Source organism: Rousettus aegyptiacus, unplaced genomic scaffold (genome assembly GCF_014176215.1).
Source record: "Rousettus aegyptiacus isolate mRouAeg1 unplaced genomic scaffold, mRouAeg1.p scaffold_m13_p_4, whole genome shotgun sequence".
Classification (NCBI taxonomy): Eukaryota; Metazoa; Chordata; class Mammalia; order Chiroptera; family Pteropodidae; genus Rousettus; species Rousettus aegyptiacus.
Genome location: NW_023416307.1, coordinates 53402831 through 53422541, shown reverse-complemented (window position 1 = coordinate 53422541; position 19711 = coordinate 53402831). Strand labels below are relative to the sequence as shown.

The 19711-nt window shown below is 36.0% G+C and overlaps 1 protein-coding gene across 2 annotated transcripts in view; it reads right to left on the bottom strand.

Moving 5' to 3' along the window:
• Nucleotides 1–19711, bottom strand: part of HSPBAP1 (HSPB1 associated protein 1) — a 47745-nt gene that overhangs the window by 7691 nt on the left and 20343 nt on the right. For both annotated transcript variants that reach the window (XM_016159362.2, XM_016159364.2), the window contains 3 exons: nucleotides 15676–15857; nucleotides 4617–4753; nucleotides 1455–1626 (listed from right to left, as the gene is read on the bottom strand). In XM_016159362.2, coding sequence (XP_016014848.2) covers nucleotides 1455–1626; nucleotides 4617–4753; nucleotides 15676–15857 — 491 coding nt within the window. The remainder of the gene's footprint in view (nucleotides 1–1454; nucleotides 1627–4616; nucleotides 4754–15675; nucleotides 15858–19711) is intronic.

The following is a 19711-nucleotide window of genomic DNA, read 5'->3' as shown; positions in this document are numbered from 1 at the left end:
AGTCACGAATGTCCTATCACAGAGTATAGTTTTGGTAAAGTGCTAAGAGAGGGAGAGCCAGGATGCAAGGAAAACTGATACAACAGACAGAAATACTCATTCGATGTGGCTATTAAAATCAAAGAAAAAGTAAATTAGCAATCACTTCACACCCCCTCTAGTGGGAGGAAGAAGGGAGGAGGAGGAGGAAGAGGAGGAGAAATAACAAGTGTTGGTGAGCACGTGAAGAAATCGGAACCCTTGTACATTGCTGGAGGGGAGGTAAAATGGTACAGCTGCTGTAGAAAACAGTCTGACAATTCCCCATAAAGTTAAAAACGAGTTACTATAAAAGCCAATAATTCCACTTCTAGGTATATATACCCAAGGTAACTAAAAACATATGTTCATACAAAAACTTGTACACAAATGTTCATAGCAGCATTATTCATCACAGCCAAAAAGTGGAAACGACACAAATGTCCATCGACTGGATAAACAAAATGTGTCTCTGTTTCAGCCATAAAAAGGAATGAAGTACTGATAACATTCTACAGCATGAACCAACCCTGAAAACATTATGCTATGTGAAAGGCGCCAGTCACAAAAGCTCACATATTGTATGACTGCACTTACATGGAATGTCCAAAACACGTAAATCTATAGAGAAAGAAAATAGATGAGTGGTTGTCAGGGGCTGGGGGGACAGGTGAAGGAGAGTAACCAACAACAGGCTGAAGCAACTCGATCAACACAAATTGAGTCAGCATATTGGAGCGTGAAGTAAGCAGGAAAGGAGCCAGTGACAAGGGAGCAATGGAAGGAAAACAGGCAGGGGAAAATAATAACCGAGGGAATAAAATCTCCACAAGAGACTCAGAAAACCTTTCAAATTGTTAATAAAACATCAGAAAGCATATGTCAGTGTTGCAAAAGTAACTTCCCCCACTAGGCAGTAGCACTAGGTACAGTATCTTTGGAAATGTTTCAGAGAGTCAGTTATAAAAGCAACATTCCTTCTTGCTTAAAGCCAAATCATTCTCAGTTCATTGCTGAGTTCATATGCTGCTGCTGGCCTACTACCTGGATGCATTCCAACCTGTGTATAAGTGTCTGGGTTCTAGCATAGTTGAACAGATATGAACTGTGAATAAATGTTCCAGAACTGCTTGAGGACTCATGCTTGACACTTTATCTTAACCTGGATAAAAATGAATGAGTTCTTGTCTTCCTCCAGTCTATTCTCTTTACCAGTAGGAGGAGCTGTGTTCCCTCTCATCTTTCTATGACAAGAAGCAGAGAACTGTGCGTGATGCCTACAGCTGGGGAAACTACCTTCCAAGAGCAGAGCACCAGGGAAGGAAACCATGCTCATCTGTATTGCAGGGAAGGGAGAATCACGTGGCATAGACTTGAGAGAAGTTATAGCTAGGGAGTCTTCTGACAGGTCATTAAGGTTTTAAAGCCCCCATTACCTGTCCTGGGCTCAGCGTAACCACATGTCTTCGAGCTTTCTGGAACTGAGGAAATCGTTTTAAATCAGGATTGACAACACTGATTTTACTGAACACACTAGATTCTTCATAAGGGATTCTAGTTGGATAAAGGAAGGGAGTATCTTCAGGAGGAAAGAGATGCCATCTTTTCCTTTAAAAAAAAAAAAAAGACACGAATCAGTATTCTGCACTTGAGACATAACAGGTAAGACGACAACAGCTCGGTGTTCATTTTTACTCGTTTCCATTCAATCCATACAGGAACAGAGGTGCAATGTCAGTGGTCACCTGGCCCACCTCTCACTAAATGCTGGAGTCTGCTCTGCAGAAACCTGGTGGAAGCAGAGCAGGAACTAGTGATTTCTCACTATGCTCTGAAGCAGTTCTTTAGCAGGGACAGGATCTAGTCTGAAAGACCATTTTTTCTTATCTCAAAGTTGTCATAAATTGTTTCCACCTCCTGATTCTAGAGCTACCCAGAATAACCCCCACCTTTTCAAATATCTGTATTCTTATCTTTTCCAGAGCAACCACCCATAGTTCTATCCACCAAACACTTTCCAGACTTCTCTTGTTTCTTGTAAATTCCTTAAGTTAAATATTTGTTAAGTTAATCCATTAAGGAAAAGAAATGCTACACAACTTAGAGTAATATAATATAGAAATGTTCAAAAAGAGAAACTGAAATGTTTCAATCATTTTAAAATTTTTTGAAAAATGGAGGTGATAAGTTTTAATTTACAATAGACACACTTTGAGCCAACAGAGGATGGGCATCGGAGGCAAAAGAAGAAGAAGTGTGAAAAAGGAAAAGACACTGACAGAAATACAAAAATAGGGAAGCAAAGAGAAGGAGAAAAAAAACCCTAGTTCTGAGAGAATCCCCGAAGCCCTCTGGTGACCCCGTGCAGATACCGTGCGGCTCTCATGCCCTTTCAGAACTGGAAAGCAGTTGGCTATTATTTTCAAACTAAGAAGTATATACCAAAGTCTTATTTTGCCTTAGAGATGCTCTATTCCATAAAACATATGACTAGTTTAGAAAAATTGTCAGCATTTGGTATGTTTCAAATGTTAGAGCTAGAAGGACTCTTAAGAGATCATCAGTCTAATTTCACTTTCAAAGTAGTGGAAGAAGGACCCAGTACTTGCTCTGGTCATTCACTGAACGAATGGTTACTGGCAGAACCAAAACTGGGTCACAGATCTCCTGACCTCTCCAGGTCCCAGCTCTTACCACCCAAAGAAAGAGACATAATAACTATCCCATACAATTTGCTTGGCTTGGCTTAAAATGTAATATATATGCATCCTTCTCTTGATAATCAGAAAACACAGTCAGTCATCACATCATCTACTGCTCAAAAAACTTCTCATGGTTCTGCAGGCTGAAGAGTAGAGAATAAGCGGTATCTGCCTGGGAGTCAAGACCCTCAGGCTCCGACCTGCCCCTCTGGCCTAATCCCTCTGTCCCCAACACACAACTCACACTGGACCACTGACAGGGTCCTCTATATCTCCATTCTCTCCTAGGGCCCTGCTCATACTGCCCCCACTGTCCCTCCCATCTTTGTCTTTTGAACACTCACCCATCCTTCAAAGCCTAACACAAATGGCAACTCCTGACTGAAATTTTCTCTGATCTTTCCAATAGGAATGTTTTCTGCTTTTCAGTTCCACAGCTCTATGAAACCTTCCTCAAGAGCATGTTCATTCTGCCTTATATCACCGCCATCTGTGGGCTTGCCTGTACTCTAACTGTAAACTCTTAGGGCAGTCATGTCTTATTTGCTCACATCTGTTCCTACTGTAACACGTAGTACCTGCACAGCAAGACACGCAATGAATAGTTACTGAATAGCTATTTTATTACTCCAGAGCTATATGAAGCCCGAAAATATGCTCTATTACAAAGTTAAAATAAACCTATATTAATTTTATAACACAGAAGGAACCCAAGAATTTTTTGGTAATGTTTTTCCAATTTGAATTTCTTTGGCTTATTTCCCAGTTCAGAACACATGGAAAGTGGCTACTTAAAACGATGCCCTCTCTTACCAAGTTTAAGGTTAGACTATTAGCTTCACAAGGGCAGGGACCATGCATACTTGATTTATTGTTGTATCTATAGTGTGCAGTAATGCACTTAAGATGGTCTATGCCCTTTAATAAAGACTTGATGATCCAAAGAGATTACCAGATACCATTTTATAGTTTTCAAAGTACTTCACATGTGAAATCTATTCGTGTACTTACTCAGTTTCTCTTGGATCCACTCATAAGCCTTTCATATCTAAAGGGTCTGAGAACTTGGACATGGCTGTTTCTGCTTTTTCCTCTGTGCTGCTCTATAAGTGTCTCAAAAGGCCAGGAGGGGAGACTGGGGGATCATGAGTTAAGGGAAAATAAGACTGCATATAAAACAGCTGGAGTACATCCTCCAAGCAGCAGAAACCCTTAAACTCTCATTTAACAACTAGAATCAGAGACTATCAAAAGTATTACCTGACTTAGCCCTTATATCTTAGGGTCCACAGACAGATGGAGATGAAAACTGACTAGAAGTAAAAAACAAAAACAAACAAACAAAAATTGCATTGTGTCTAAGGTAGGCACAAACTAAAATTTAGAGTTGAAGGAGGCCATATACAACCTGGTCCCGCAATTCTCAAACCAGGTTCCCTGGCATCCCCTCAGGGACCTGAAGGTAGCAGCAAAGCCTCTTCTTTTCAACAAACTGCTCTGCTCTTATTTATTTAGTTTGAAGAAATGGTGTTCCTGCTTTTAAATAAAAGTTTGAAAACTACAAATGCAGACTCATATATAAAAGAGCTAAGCAGAGAACTGTCTACCTGAACTAGGAGTAGACTCCTGGAGTTCTAGGATCAGCTTTCTGGAGACAATCCTGCACATGGCTGAAAGACATACATGGAAAGCACCACTTACACTTCCCCTCACTTTGCAAAGGTGGAAACAACCAGAGGTCAAGAGATGTGCCCCAGTCGTGGGGCAAGCTGACAGGAGAGAGCTGAGGCTAAACCTTGGGGTCCTGCTGCTTACTCAGTACTCATTCCTCTACTTGTGCAACACACACACACACATGCAGACACATGCACTTCAATACATATGCATGTGTATTACCTTCCTTGTACCTGGAATACTAAATTGCAACCATAGGAGTCCAGATGACAGGGTGTATGTGCCCCCAGGGAGCCAATCCACAATGTACTTTCCCGTCCACTTCTTCCAGGAAATCCGAAGTCAGACCATATCACATCCTGTTTTAAAAATAAAGTTACAGACCATCAAGAATCAACCAACTCCTCTGTGTGGCAGTGTTGCACATTCTCCCTTGCACACTTGGTTTTTGGCTTTTGTAATACTCTCTTATAAAAAATGCTATAGATGGAGGTTAGGTTTCGAGGGCAGTCCAAGAAATCTTTTTACTCAATAACATATCCGAATTACCTAGTAGTATTTATTCAACAAACACTGAATGACTGCCCACAACATGCCAGGCTTAATGTTCTTGAAGCTTATGACAAAATTCATAAACAAAACAGATAAAAACACCTACCCAAATGATGCTTACATAAAGGTTTGAGACAGACAAAAAACAATGGACGTAAGTATGCTGATATCTAGGGGAAGTGGAAACAGTGACTGCAATGAAAATAGTATTTCAAATATCTATGCAGCTCCACTCAAGAAGCTAGAAAGTCATATTTCTTCCAAGCAGTGCAGGTATTTCTGGGCATAAGTAACTTATTAACTTTTTGCATTTCAATGACCACATAAAATAAGCTTTCTCCTAGGTTAGTGGAATCACTTAATCTATAGATGCAGGAGCCTTATTAGTTCATACTTACCAAATCAGTCTCCAGGTAAGGGTGTCACAGCATATCTTTTGAAATACATATCCATAAATGACTTTTGCTCTAATCTCTAAAGTCTTGAACTCTTTAAGTGTAATGAACTTTAAAAGAGAGAGAGCACAGCGCTCCAGACTTTGCTGTCCTTACGTCTAGTTCTGTGGACAGATCATACCCACGTCAATTATTGACTCACAACACCATCTGGTCTAGAAGTTCTCAAACCAGGCTCCCTTGCATCCACTCAGAGGTCTCGGGGTAAAAGCAAAGCCTCTTCCTTTCAACAAACCATTCTGCTCTTATTTATTTAGGGTTGAAGAAAGGGTGTTCTTGCTTTTAAATAAAAGTTTGAAAACTACAAATGTAGTCTGACAGAAACCCAAGTCCATGGAATTAAAAATATGTATAAGTTAGAAAAGAGCAAACTAGTGAACCAGGCATGAAGGTTTTGCTTTACTCATTTTTTTCACCACAAATTTTCCCTCTTGCGTTTAAAAAAATGAGACAGAACAAAAAACACTTCTATATGCAGAACATGTTCCTAAATGCTGATACTTCTTTAATCAGTATCTTCAATCTATATTTTCTATTTTTAGATACAAACCATTGACAACTCTATTCAAAGAGAAAGAGTATTTGGGGTAGACATTTAACAGATGGTTTTGAGGAAGGGCATTTTCATTTTTGTTTTAAGCGATGCAAATGGCAGAACATGTGCACATAATTAACGTCTGTTATAGACTGTAGTTTTTGCAAGGTCAGCACCATTGTAAATGCGTATGACTCACATGCACAGCTCCAGGGAGTGGCAAAAATCTTATGCCCTCTGGTATTCCCATTGTCTAACCGAATACTCAGCTCAGGGTAAGTGCTTAAAACGTTGAGTGCTTGGTAAGGAAAGAAGAATCTGCTGGCTGATTATGGGTGAATGGTCCAGGTCAAGTACATTTTTAAGCATCTACCACATATCTGGTATGATGCTGGGTATTTAGAATACAAAAAGTAATACAATACTGGCCCACCCTTCAAATCTATTAAAGAAAGACAGTCCCATAAATGATCCCTTTCCCTATAATGTGGCAAACGCTCTGAGAGAAGTGAGCAGAGGGTGCTCTAAATTCACAGAAGGTCTCCTGGTCTCAGGTAGGGAACCTGGGGAAGGCTTCCAATTAATCTGGTCCTTGTTGAACAATTTCATCACACTCAGTCTGGAATTTAACCAAAGGCATTCAGTATAAAAGTAAAATTGGGATGATTTAGCTAAGAAGAGGCTGGTGTTAGTGATTCTTAATCTTCTTCTAGACACACTCCTTCGGGAATCTAATGAATACCAACATCCCTCTCCCCAGAAAAATGTATGCACACAAAAAATTTCACACATATTTTGAGGGAGTCAATAGGCTGACTGCAGGTGAGCAACTTTGTTCTAGACCATGCTTCAGAAAGAATCAAAGAAAAAAGACTTTTCTACAGGGTGGGTGGGTGGGGGTACTATATGACAAACTGATAAGAGGCTTCCCTGACCTCTTATCTAACATAATAATGACTAAAAAAGGAAAATTATTTCTAAATGATTAGATCAAGGTAACCTAACCTACCTAAAATTCAGCAGCAAACTGGCTGGGAAACCAAAAGATGAAGGGTTGGAAGGTGGTGAGGGGTAGAGTTGGCGACTGTCGAAGCAAATCTGTCAGAAAATAGCATGTAAGAGTCCTACTTTTTTCCCCACAGGCTCTTGAGAGTTGGGCCTTTCTAGCCAATTAAGTTCAGCTACTTATAGGTAGCCAAATGTCTGAAATCAGTGTGGGCCCGAGAGGAATCTGTCTTAAGTCTTACTAAAAACAAGTGACTCTATTAGGCCATTATACCAGTGAAACCAATACACGTGACTGATGGGATGATTCATTCTGGATTCTATTCTCACATCCACTTCAAGTGTTGGAAAAGTCTAAAAATAATTTATATCAAGAAAATTCTATTCTAACACCACCCCTGAAAAGAGCTATCAAGTATCTTGCTAACTAACTGCTTACTACAAAAACACTATCTACTTTCTTATGACTTCCAGAAGGTCCTAAATATGCTTTCTACAGATACAAACATGTTTATTTCCTCTTCTGCCCAAAATAGCGGTTTTAAATTATCTGTAAGTTCCCTCTTACCCCTAGTTGTTAAATGAAACTGGACCCTTTAGGTACACATAACAACAATGGGGATAAGTTTTGAAAATCACCTCGTTAAAAATGTCCCCAACACTTTAAACAAGAAACTCTAAAAATCTGGTTATAATAAAAAAAATTCAAGAAAATACATATGCTTTAATATTTTTGATCATGTATAATATTCTAAAACTATTACAACATTTAAGTGATAAAATATGTCAGAAACAGTATTGAATTCTAGTATAGCATATTTTATACTCTTCTATCTTAAGGCTTGGTTGCTGCATCTGACATGAAATTCCCATGGAGCCCCAACTTCATTTGAGTTGGCATCTCTAGTACCTAACACAGAGAGCACAACGAATGCTAAAAACCTGTTCAGTTATTGATCTGGGTACTAGATCTACTTTTATCCTTAGTAGTCCCTAAAACTGTTCTAATTAACAATTTAAATAATTGTTGCAGACTCAAACGCCATTTTTAAAATGCTATACACATAACCAAATCTTCCAAAACTTTTATAGTTTTAGCCAAAGAACTGAAGAAAAACTGGTAAGATGCTTATAATAAAGAAGGGTGGCTTTTTTTTTTGGCCTACTATGTAAACCAATGACCAAAAGTAATTAATATCTAAGTCGTTTAGTTCTAGATGATATATTACTTGGTAAAAATATTTATTTAAATAATATTTTCACATATGCATTAGTACTTTCATTCCTGTTTTAGAGATAAGAAATCTAAGGTGCAAACAGGTTAAATAAGCTTACACTAGCTCATACTGAATCTAGGCTCTGAGAACAACCCAACAGTATTTGTTCTTTTACCTATACCAGCAAAAGAAATCATCGACAAGGTAAAGAGACAACCATCCGCATGGGAAAACATATTTGTAAGCAATGTCTCCGATAAAGGCCTAATATCCAAAATATACAAAGAACTCATACAACTCAATAACAACAAAAAACAAATGATCCAATCAAAAAATGGGCAAAGGACCTGAACAGACTCTTCTCCCTAGAAGACATACAAATGGCCAACAAATATATGAAAAGATGCTCAACATTGCTAGCTATTAGGGAAATATGAATCAAAACCACAATGAGATATCATCTCACACCTGTTAGAATAGCTGTAATCAACAGGACAAGTAATAAGAAATGTTAGAGAGGAGATGAAGAAAAAGGAACCCTCATACACTGCTGGTAGGACTGTAAATTGGTGCAGCCACTATGGAAAACAGTATGGAGGTTCCTCAAAAAACTAAGAATTGATCTTCCACATGATCCAGCAATCCCTCTACTGGATATTTACCCCCAAAACTTGAAAATCCATATTCAAAAAGATATTTGCACACTGATGTTCATAGCAGCATTATTCACAATGGCCAGGACACGGAAGCAACCTAAGTGTCCTACGATAGATGACTGGCTAAAGAAGCTGTGGTACGTATATACAATGGAATATTGCTCAGCCATAAGAAGAAATAAAATACTGCCATTTGTGACAACATGGATGGACCTCGAGATAATCATACTAAGCGAAATAAGCCAGACTGAAAAAGTTGAAAATCACATGATACCAATTATATGTTGGATATAAACCTAAAAGCAACAAATGAATAGGACAAACAGAGACTCAGGGACATAGACAATGGACTAGTGGTTACCAGAAGGTAGGAAGCGGAGGAGGAGGGAAGAGGTAGGTAGGGTAAAAGGAGTCAAATAGAGGGGGTTTGGGGGAGGGCGAAGTGTGTAAAGAGGATCAAATATATGGTAGCTGAAGGAAACTGGACTCTGGGTAGTAATCACACAATAGAATATATAGATGTCAAATTATAATGTACACCTGAATATTATATAATTGTATTAACCAATGTTACCCCAATTAACTTAAATAAAAAAATAAAAGTTATCTTCTATGTTTCGCCATGCCTAGATCATAAATATATATAGTAAAACTGATTATGCATAATTTCATAATGAACATACATCTGAATAAAAGAAAAAAAACTAATATGGGTCAAAACAATAAGAAAAAAACTTTAAAAACAATACAATTAATCATAAATATTATGTAAAAGTTGTAAAGGATAAATACTTCGATTTAAACTTCAAACACTCTTAAATGGATATTACAAATTAGCAAGTACTTCAGGCTCTTTTTCCCTTAGGAAAATTATCTTAAGTAACATAAACAGAAAAACAGATAGTTAACTCTCTACTCACAGATAGGCTTAGATAAACACCTAAATTCTTACATTCCAATTTGCCTCATTAGAAAGTATCACTGACCATCAAACCCCTTTAATCGCTACTAAACAACCAGGTTCAGTTTCAACATACTCTCATTAACTATGCTCCAAAGTCCAAGAAAGATTAAAACTAATGTTCCATTTGGGGATTCTGTGTCCTGGTGACTTAACAAGGCTCCTGACTCAGCAGCCAATCTGAATCACAACATAAAATGGAATCTATCTGGAAAACATTCTTGGGGCAAAATTCCTTTTGCTATATGTTGATTCTTAATAGCTTCAATTATGATAATATCTGTCGTTCTCATCTAATGAGTCAGAGAGAAAGAAATTTTATATGGTAATGCCACAAATTCCCTACCTTCCTTGGGAAGGAGAAAACAAAATATTCCAAATAAATGCTTTATTCAGATTAGTCAGTGATATGATATGTAACTAAAAAATAGAAAGACTAATTAATTTCATTTGCCATACATAAAAGTTAGTTGTCAAAATCATAATTTTTGGCCATCTTTAAGGCTATGGGATATTTTCCAATCATATTAGTATATTTACCAGTGTACTTATCAGTATATATTACATATTTATCAGGGGATGAATTTAATTTGTGGAAGAAAAAGGTTAATAGATGGAAACTTTAGGTAGAGGCTATAAGGAAAAAAACCTGATAAAACTAGTGTAAAGCTGAAGAGAGCTAAGAATTTCTTATCAAGATTGACGAACACTACAAATGATTAATGAGAAGCCACAGAAAATTTGACAAGGGTGAACCTAGAGGTTTAAGTTAAAAAATTATCTGAAGGGCTCTGAAGACCAAAGAAATATCAAGAGTAGGAAAAAATGTACTTACATAATCATTCAAATACCTATCATGTACAGTTGTTTCCCCCTTATCCACAGTTTTGCTTTCCACCATCCAAATATATTAAATGGAAAATTCCCGGAATAAACAATTCATAAGTTTTAAATTGCATGCCCTTGTGAGTAGCATGATGAAGTCTCACACAGTGGGCTCCATCTCGCCTAGGATATGAAGCATGCCTTTGCCTAGAGTTTCCAGGCTGTATACTCTATCCGCTCTTAAGACATTTTAAGTAGACATCTGGGTTATCAAATTTTAACAGTATTGCAATTCTGGCACTCTAGTTACTCTTATTTAATAAAAAACTCAAAGCCATGCACATAACTTCTATTATAGGTATATTGTTATAATTGTTTTTTTATTATTAATATTTTCTTGTGCCTAATTTATAAATTAAACTTTATCATAGGTATGTATAATTAGGAAAAAAAACACAATATATATAGAGTTCAATACCATCTACGGTTTCAGGCATCCATTGGAAGTCTTGGAACATATTCCCCATGGATATGAGGGAACTACTGTATTTAGCACTATGTTAGCAGTTTGGGGGAATAATAAATTGTAAAACACAGTCCCCATTCCTAAAGAGTTCACAATATTGTTAGAGAAATTCTGTCATTCACCATTTAAATAACAATCAAAATAAAACATAGAGGAATGAAAGCAAGGAATGGATGGATGTGGATATAAGCGGCTGACAAGGTTTCACAGCCAAGGCTGAATCTGAGCTGGGTCCTAAGAAGTAGAATTTTAATAGGCAGAAATTGAGAAGAGCATGAGCAAAGGCCAGAAGATGAGAGAGAACACAGTGGTCCAGCCCTCAGTGAGGAAACTAGACAGGCACTAATGCAGAGGAGAAAGGTCACATCAGTCACGTTGGGGAGAGTCTTAAGTGCTATCCTTGTATAATTTTAAGTCGTGAAATGTTTGTGAACATGATTAACATATTTCGCTATTTAATTTGGAGCATGACTTGAAATGTAATTTTCCAAAAAACTATTTTAGAATTACTTAGAGGAAGAGTCAGAACTGGAGGAATAAAGAGTAATTTCAGAAGTGATATTGTAAACCAGAGATTCTCAAAGTGGCCCATAGACCTCTTTGGGGGTCCCTGAGACACTTTCAGGGGATCTATGAGGTTAAAATTATTTTCATAATACTACTAAGATGTTATTTGCCTACTTCACTGTGCTGACATCTGCAGTGAATAATACTGTAGGTCAAGACAGCGGAACCGAAGTGTACTGGTAGTACTGTATTTTTTTAAAACAGCTTTATTGAGGTATAATTGATATACAATAAACAGCATATATTTTAAGTGTACAACTTGGTGAATTTTTACATATACATATACACATATATGAAAAACCATCACTACAATCAAAATGACATTTTGATTACATCCAAAAGATCCCCCATGACACTTTATAACCCATCTCTCCCTACTCCCTGATTCTCAGACAACTATTGATCTATTTCCTGTCTTTATAAATTTGTTTGCAAGTTCTATAATTTTATATAAATGGAATCATATAGTAAGTACTCTTTTTTCATGCTAACACTAATCCAATGGCAAACCAAACAAAGTTGACTTCACATAAAGTAGACATCAGAACAAGTAAGAACCCAGGAAAAAGAGGTCATTTCATCATGATAAACCATCAATCCATTAAAAGGACATAATAAACTTAATAACAGTTTTAAAACATGTGAACCAAAAACTGACCAACCCAAACTGAAAAAAAGACAAATATACAATTATGGTTGGGCAATTTCAATACCTCTCTGCATTTAATGGGTAGAATAAGTATACAGAAAATCAGTAAGGATTCAGGCAACTTGAACAGTCAACTTAATTGAAATTTATAAAACAAAACAATAGCAGAATACACATTTTCAAGTACACCTGGAACATTTATCAAGACTGACTATATTCTTGGCCATAAAGTAATACATATAAAAGAACTAAAATCATCCAAAGTATGTTCTCTGACTACAATGGAACTAAATTAGAAACCAGTAATAGAGAGATTGAAAATCTCCAACTATTTGGAACATAAACATTACACTTCTAAATAATCCATGAGTCAAAAAATAAATCACAAGGGAAATTAGAAAATATTTTGAACAGAATGAAAATGATTTTGGAAACTTATATCTTGAAACACATGAGCTTGAAAGCTTCGTAATACTAAAAAAACTTTTCTGATGAGAATGATAACGATATGAATAAATGTTACTTTTTAAATAATGAAGTACATGGACACGTGTCAACATTTGGAAGATCTACATAACTCAGCAAAGCCGTATTTTTCAAATCGACAATATTTTCCAAACGGACAACATTTGGAAGATCTATATAACTCAGTAAAGCAGTATTTTGCAAAAGCTCCATTCTATGCAAGATAGACCAATGGATTTTATTTTAAGAGTACTAAGAGTTCATTAATTTTGGGTTTATCCTCTGTACTGCAACACACAAACCTCTTAAGAAACTATCCCTTGTCAAGTTTGGTGGAGTAGTAAAAAAACCTACAACTATCTTAAAAGGCTACTAAAATACTCTCTTTTTCAGATGCATATTGTAAGGCAACATAGTTTTCATATACTTTGAACAAACCAAGGAAATGCAACAGGGGGAGGTAGATGGGGTAAAGGAGGTCAAATATGTGGTGACAGAAGGAAATCTAACTATAGGAGGTGAACACGTAGTGTGTGTGTGTGTGTGTATATATATATATATATATATATATATATATATATATATATTTATGCCTGTTAAAAAAATTTTTAAATAAAAAATAAATTAAAAAAAAATTGTAACAAATAGAAAAGCTGAAAGAATCCAGTTCTCTGCTATTAAGCCAGACATTAAAAAGACAAAATGTAAACCAATACCATTCCTTTAATAATATTTTTGAAAAATTTCGAAGTTATTTTCAGAAAAACGTTATTTATATTCGCATGAGTTTATTTAAAAAGAATTAATATTTTTAAAATTTATTGGTTTTAATAGTTCACTACCCACCATTTTATGACAGATGGAAAAAAACTTGAAACAATAAGACTTGGTGACTGAATAAACTATAGAGGTAAAATTAAAATGACAACAACTTTGATACCCATGACGTAAGAAGGCTTGATGCTGATAAAAAAAAAAGTATGTAATCTTAATGGACTTGATTGTTCATGGCGGATTTTCCTGTTATAATTTAAAGAATTAATCACCATAATGTGAGATGATGGAAAACTCATTCAACTAAAAGATCAGATTTTATAAAGGCTGGATTAGAATTCCAGCACATTACCAAAAGATTGCCTTTATATTCATACTTAATGGACTGGACACATGCCTGCCCAGAGCTGTCATGCCTGGGTTAAGACAAAGAACTGATGAGGTCAGCTTAGAGATTCATCCAAGGCACAGGGAGCCTAGCCTCAACATAAATGGAATTCTTTAATCCTAGCTGTAGAGTCCCCACAGAACTTAATGTATTCAGACCCTGTGTAGACACACAGTGTAGCAGTTAAAGCTTGGAGAGCAAACTGGGAGGATTATAAATGTAAAATACTTAGAAAAGCGCCAAGTATGAGAAAGTATTTGATTACTATTATTATAATACGATGGTACAATGGTTTACCTGAAATACGGAATTAAAGAGTACTCATCTAATCTATAGGGTAGATGGGAGTATGAGAAATAAAAAATACTCTGAAAGCTAACTATTATATCTAAAAGTTCCCAGGTTAAAGATCCATAAAGTGATCACGACTAAGGTTGTAAGAAAAAAAAAAATGACCTCCAAATTATCATTTAAAAATGAGTAGAGTAGATTTAGTATAAACTTCGGATTCAGAAAACATTCTACTGAATGTTTTCAAAACTGATGCATTTCATTCGTGATTATGAAAATAAAAATATATCTTCAACGAATAATTATGAGCAAGTGATATTTTCCCCATTTGAAAATAAAAAGCAAAATTTAGGTAAACATTTTAAAGTTTTAATAAAGGAAAGCTTCAAAGTATTGACAGTGGTATTATAGGACCTATGTAAACAGTATCTACATCTTGACTTGAAATGAAAAAGAAAAACATAGGCTGAATGAAAAATTACTGAGGAGTCCAAGGACTTTCAGCCTATGTGATACAGAAGTCCAGAGAGGGAGCAGTGGTGACTGGCAGGAGTGGAGTGGAGGTGAAAAGCCTGTAGGGCTAGTGAAACACTTCTCTCCACAAAGGATGGGCACGCAGCAGGACAAAGGACTATGGAGCCTTGACCTGATTGCAGACAGGGCAGAGTCATTCAAACAACTTCCTGGGACTCCCATTTTTTGCCCCAGGCCTCAGACACAAAGGGAAAGCAGAGCAGGCAGTTAGCAAAATCACCCCACAAACTAAACTGGCAGTTTGAGGTAGAAAACACTTCAAGGAAAAACAGGATATGGTAGTCTGCAAACTCTGGTGTCAGTTATGTCAACACATGGCAAAGAACTTCCACATTCTTACTTCTGCAAGTACTCCCACACTTCTGCACGGCTTCTACAATCAAAGGGCTTCTAAAATCAAATACTGGAAGCCCAGCTTCTGACTCAGGCCATAAACCCACACTTAACCCCCAGAGCAAGGAAAGATGGAAGCACCGGCCTGGAATGCTGCTAGGATTCTAGGAACACTTTTTACATCATCGGCTTTGTACCTCCAGCTGCCTCCCTGACAGAACAAAAACTTATAAGTAGGTCAGGAGGGAATAAAGTTTTATACATAATCTATGCTTCTAATGTACTCCAAACCAGCTCTGGCACTGTTTAAAGGCACAGGGGAGGGTGTATAGGAAATTGGTGAGTAGAAAAACAATGAGAAGGCTGCTTATCTGTGTGAACCATACATTATGCTTCTCTTGAGCAAATCTTTTGTATAGAATCCTCAACACTCACAGAGATTCTTGAGAGGAAAAGAGTAAAGAAAAAAGGAACCAGGGAAATTCTAATTTGTGACCTTTTATCAAAAACACAAAATTACCATGATTAAAAGGAATGTATTCACTTACCTGGAAAATATCTGTCTTATCTTCAAACAGACTGACAAAATATTTATAGTCAGCATATGCCCAGAATTTGGAATGATCATAATCTCTAAATGGTCCAGAAATACTAGAGTGGTCACAGTTCCAGGTTAGAAACTCTTCAATTGTAGCTTCTACATAACTACATGTAGTTTCAAACTGAGGAACTGCAATGTAAAAGAACCCAATCAATTTTAAATGTATACAAAACAGTTTCCAAATTTTTTTTTAATGAAGACGATGTCAACCAAAAATGTTAACTCTTCTTTAATACTAATTAAAAATTAATTTTGTACTTGCTATTTAATTAAAACCATTTACAACACTCATAATACTCATGATTAAACATAAATGCAACAAACATGGTTTTAACCTTAAGATTAAAGACTACTTCTACTATTGCCTGATTCAGCTGTCAAACCAAAAAGCCGAAAGGTTTTCTGAAAGAAAGGGTTATTGAGCGATATGCCAGCCAGAAAAAGGAGCAGGTCCTGGGCATGCAGTCTAAGGCGCAAGCAGCAGAGCTGGATGGAGAAGACAGCGCAGCCACTGTCCAGGAGCTGACAGGGCTCTTAATTTAAATACATTAACTCTGGGGAAGATGTAAGTTGCTCTGAAAGAATTTAGTTGGCTGTAGGTAAAGGGGGAGGGAGAAGGTGAAGTGGGGCTAGATCTCAGATAGATGCAGTCAGTAAGGGAAGAAGTGTTTGCTCTTCAGGATTGGTTGTGGGCACCAGACTGGAAAGTTCATGTATAAGCAAGATGTGGTGGCATCTGGTGGTCAGCTACTTGGCCATTTTCTCTGTAATCGAGGAAATAGCCACCTGGAAGTTAATTCAAAGTTTCAACATACATTCAGGAATGTAAGCCGTCTTTTGTTGGTTTTGCCTGGCAGTTAACTGATGAACCTCTCTTATCAATTCCTGCTACCCTCAGGCCTGCTCTAATTTAGGACATCTCAGAATTTTTTTCTTGTCTCAGTAATCCAGTGGAATACTTTAGATTATCAATTCTCCAACACCTTTTCAGGAGTCTGTGAGGTCTAAAATATTTTCATAATACTATGACATTATTTGCCTTTTTTACTCTCATTCTCTCATAAGTGTACGGTAGAGTTTTCAAGAGGTTACATGACATGAGTTGACATGACTGCTTTGATAGCTAGTAGAATATGTGCTTATGTTCTTGTATTTTAAAATGTCTAGGTTTTAATTTCTAATATGGCATCATTAGAGATAACCCACATCGACAAAAAGCTTATCGGAGTACTCAATAATTTTTAAGTGTAAAGGGATCCTCAGACCAAAATATTTAAACTACTTCAGATTAAAATAAAAAAGACAAAAAACAAAAACAAAAACAAAACAACAAAAAAACTGTCTTTTGAAAATTTTCTAACTTTATGTTGTAACATATACATAGTTCCTCAGAATCAATGGCGATTTAAAGTCTGTTCATTTACTAACTTATTTCAGAATCATTTATTAAGTGCCTCATTTGTAACTAGCACTGTGCTCAGACTTCTGGGAACATAAATAGATAATACCCTTGAGTTTAGAATATATTTAGACAAAGATTAAGCTTTAACCAGAATAAAAGGGTATCTGAGGCTTCATATAACTAAATGCAAAATTCTGTGTCATAGACAAAGAGGAAAGGCAAAGACCACCAGAGATTAGGGTTGATCAGGAAAGCTTAAGTCTATTCTCTGTTCACAGTGGTTTGTTATTCCAGGTGTGACTTATTTATACAAGAACTATTCTTTTAAATAGTGATGAAATAAAATTCTTTGTAACGAGCATAATATTTTAAATGTACATTGGAAAGTTAATATTCAAAAAATCTGATTATGATTTCTTTTGCAAAGTATAAAATTCTTTCAAGAGAGGATGTAGATCAAATTCACGTAAATCGGCACAATGCTTGACAAAGCAGATGCTCAGTAAAATGCACTATTATTAGTACTTCATATAATTCATTCATATATTTACTTGGGGCCCTTTAAAAGTCAGCTGAATTAGTAGGAGAAGGATATTCAAATTCTTCTTTCAACGATTTTTATCTTTTCCCTCCATTTCTCCCTGAACTGCTTAGGATTATCCCAATTATCTTTTCTCTTTCCTCTCCTTTTCCTAAAACCTCAGAATGTTAGAGAAATAGCAGAGGGAAGGGTGTGTGTCAAAGAGTCATCTTAATTCATCTACTTCATCAACTTGTCACCTGACTCGGAGGAGAAAAACTTCACTACAGTACATTTATATAAAAGATAAAAATCTGCATATTTAAGAAGTATTTAAATTTGATGTTTGAGAAGCACCTGGAACAGCAAACGGTAATCCATTAATATGTAGAAGCTCTTAATATTATCAACATCATCATCACGAATTTGCCAACAGCATAGGAGTACGTAGAGTTTTTTAAGAAACAAAAACCCATGTGGCAAGAAAGCTGCATGGTGCTGGGAAATTGAAGTCATTTCTAAATCATTTCAGTAAACTCCTAGGTAAGCCTGAAGACATTACACTATCCTGTGAGCTTTCACTTCATAGAGTTCAATCCAACTGATCCAACTGAATGCTAAAGTCATTACTTAAGCCACTTGTTCCTGGGGTGGACAGGGTAAGACTTTTCATTTAAGGACAGTTTTCACAGGCTTGTCTACACTGCAGCCTCATCAGGGGATTTTGTTTTCTTTCACAGTAAGTTCTGTACTTTAAAAAATGAAAATCTAAAAGTGCAAAAATTACATGTAAGAACTGTTACTGTCGGGGAAAACTGCAATGAATGGAAGGCGTGGAGATGACAGACTTTTTTATTTACATAGCAATTTCAAAGTAGAATCTTTTCACTCCTTCCTAGTAGTAGCAGCACCAAAGATACTGTTTTCATTCTGTTTCCATGACAATTTCTTCCACAATTGTTTTTCTTTATTTATTCTATGCAATGGAATTATTCCTTTCTAACTTTATTGTTATTGTTCTTTCATTTAACACTGAAGTAACCTAGGTAGCTACAACATTTATCCTACTTACTGTCAAAGTATTAAGAAGAAACTCAACCCAGTCCAGGTTTTGGAAATTGTGTTTAAATGGAGTTTGCTTTTAAGTCTCATAAAAGGGAGTTTTAAAATATTTTTTGCACATCAGGGAAACAAATACTTGTCCGCTTTGTTAGACTTCACCATTTTACAAAAAAGAAACACTGCACTGAATGTGGGTACTAAGTAAAACTTCTGATCATCACCCCACCCCCTATCTCCAAATGTTTAGGGTTATTTTTAAAACTGCTTGCCAAATTACTACCAGCTGAGTTATAGTGTTGCCACTGAGCACATATGTGGCAAATGTTGGTAACATGACATTTGAGCTAAGATCAAATGAATTTGATCCATAATGGTTTTAAAGTGCTATGTGATGTTAACTGCTTCCTAAAATAAACTAAGAGATACATTATATTCAAATATGCTAATTATTAATACTATTATTTCAAGCATTCTAAAAAATTCTAACCCAGGCCTAAAACAGAAAAAAGAAATAAACCCAATAGAAAGGAAACAGAGTTTTCACTGCTTATAAAATTACAAGCCTGTCTTCCTAGAAAATCCACAAGAATAAATTTTTTAAAATGTACACTAATAAATGGCTGGATAAAAATTAAACATACAAAAATAAATGGTTTTTATTTATGCACCAATCACAGCTAGTTAGAAAAATATTAGGCTAAAATAATTCCTCATAATAGCTATGAAAAATTTACAGTATCTTAAGAAATTTGTGGACCTACATGAAAACTCTAAATCGTTAGTTACACTGAGATACAATCAACTTAATAAGTGAAGAGAACATGTTCTAATGTAGCAAGAGACTGTAGTATCACAAGGTAGAGTCCAAATTAATTTATAGCATTTAACAATTTCATTTAAAATTCCAACACGATTTCTTTAATGTGAGCACATTATTTAACTCTAAAATTCATTTAGAGGAATAAAATTAAATAATATCTAAGAAAATACTGAGAAAGA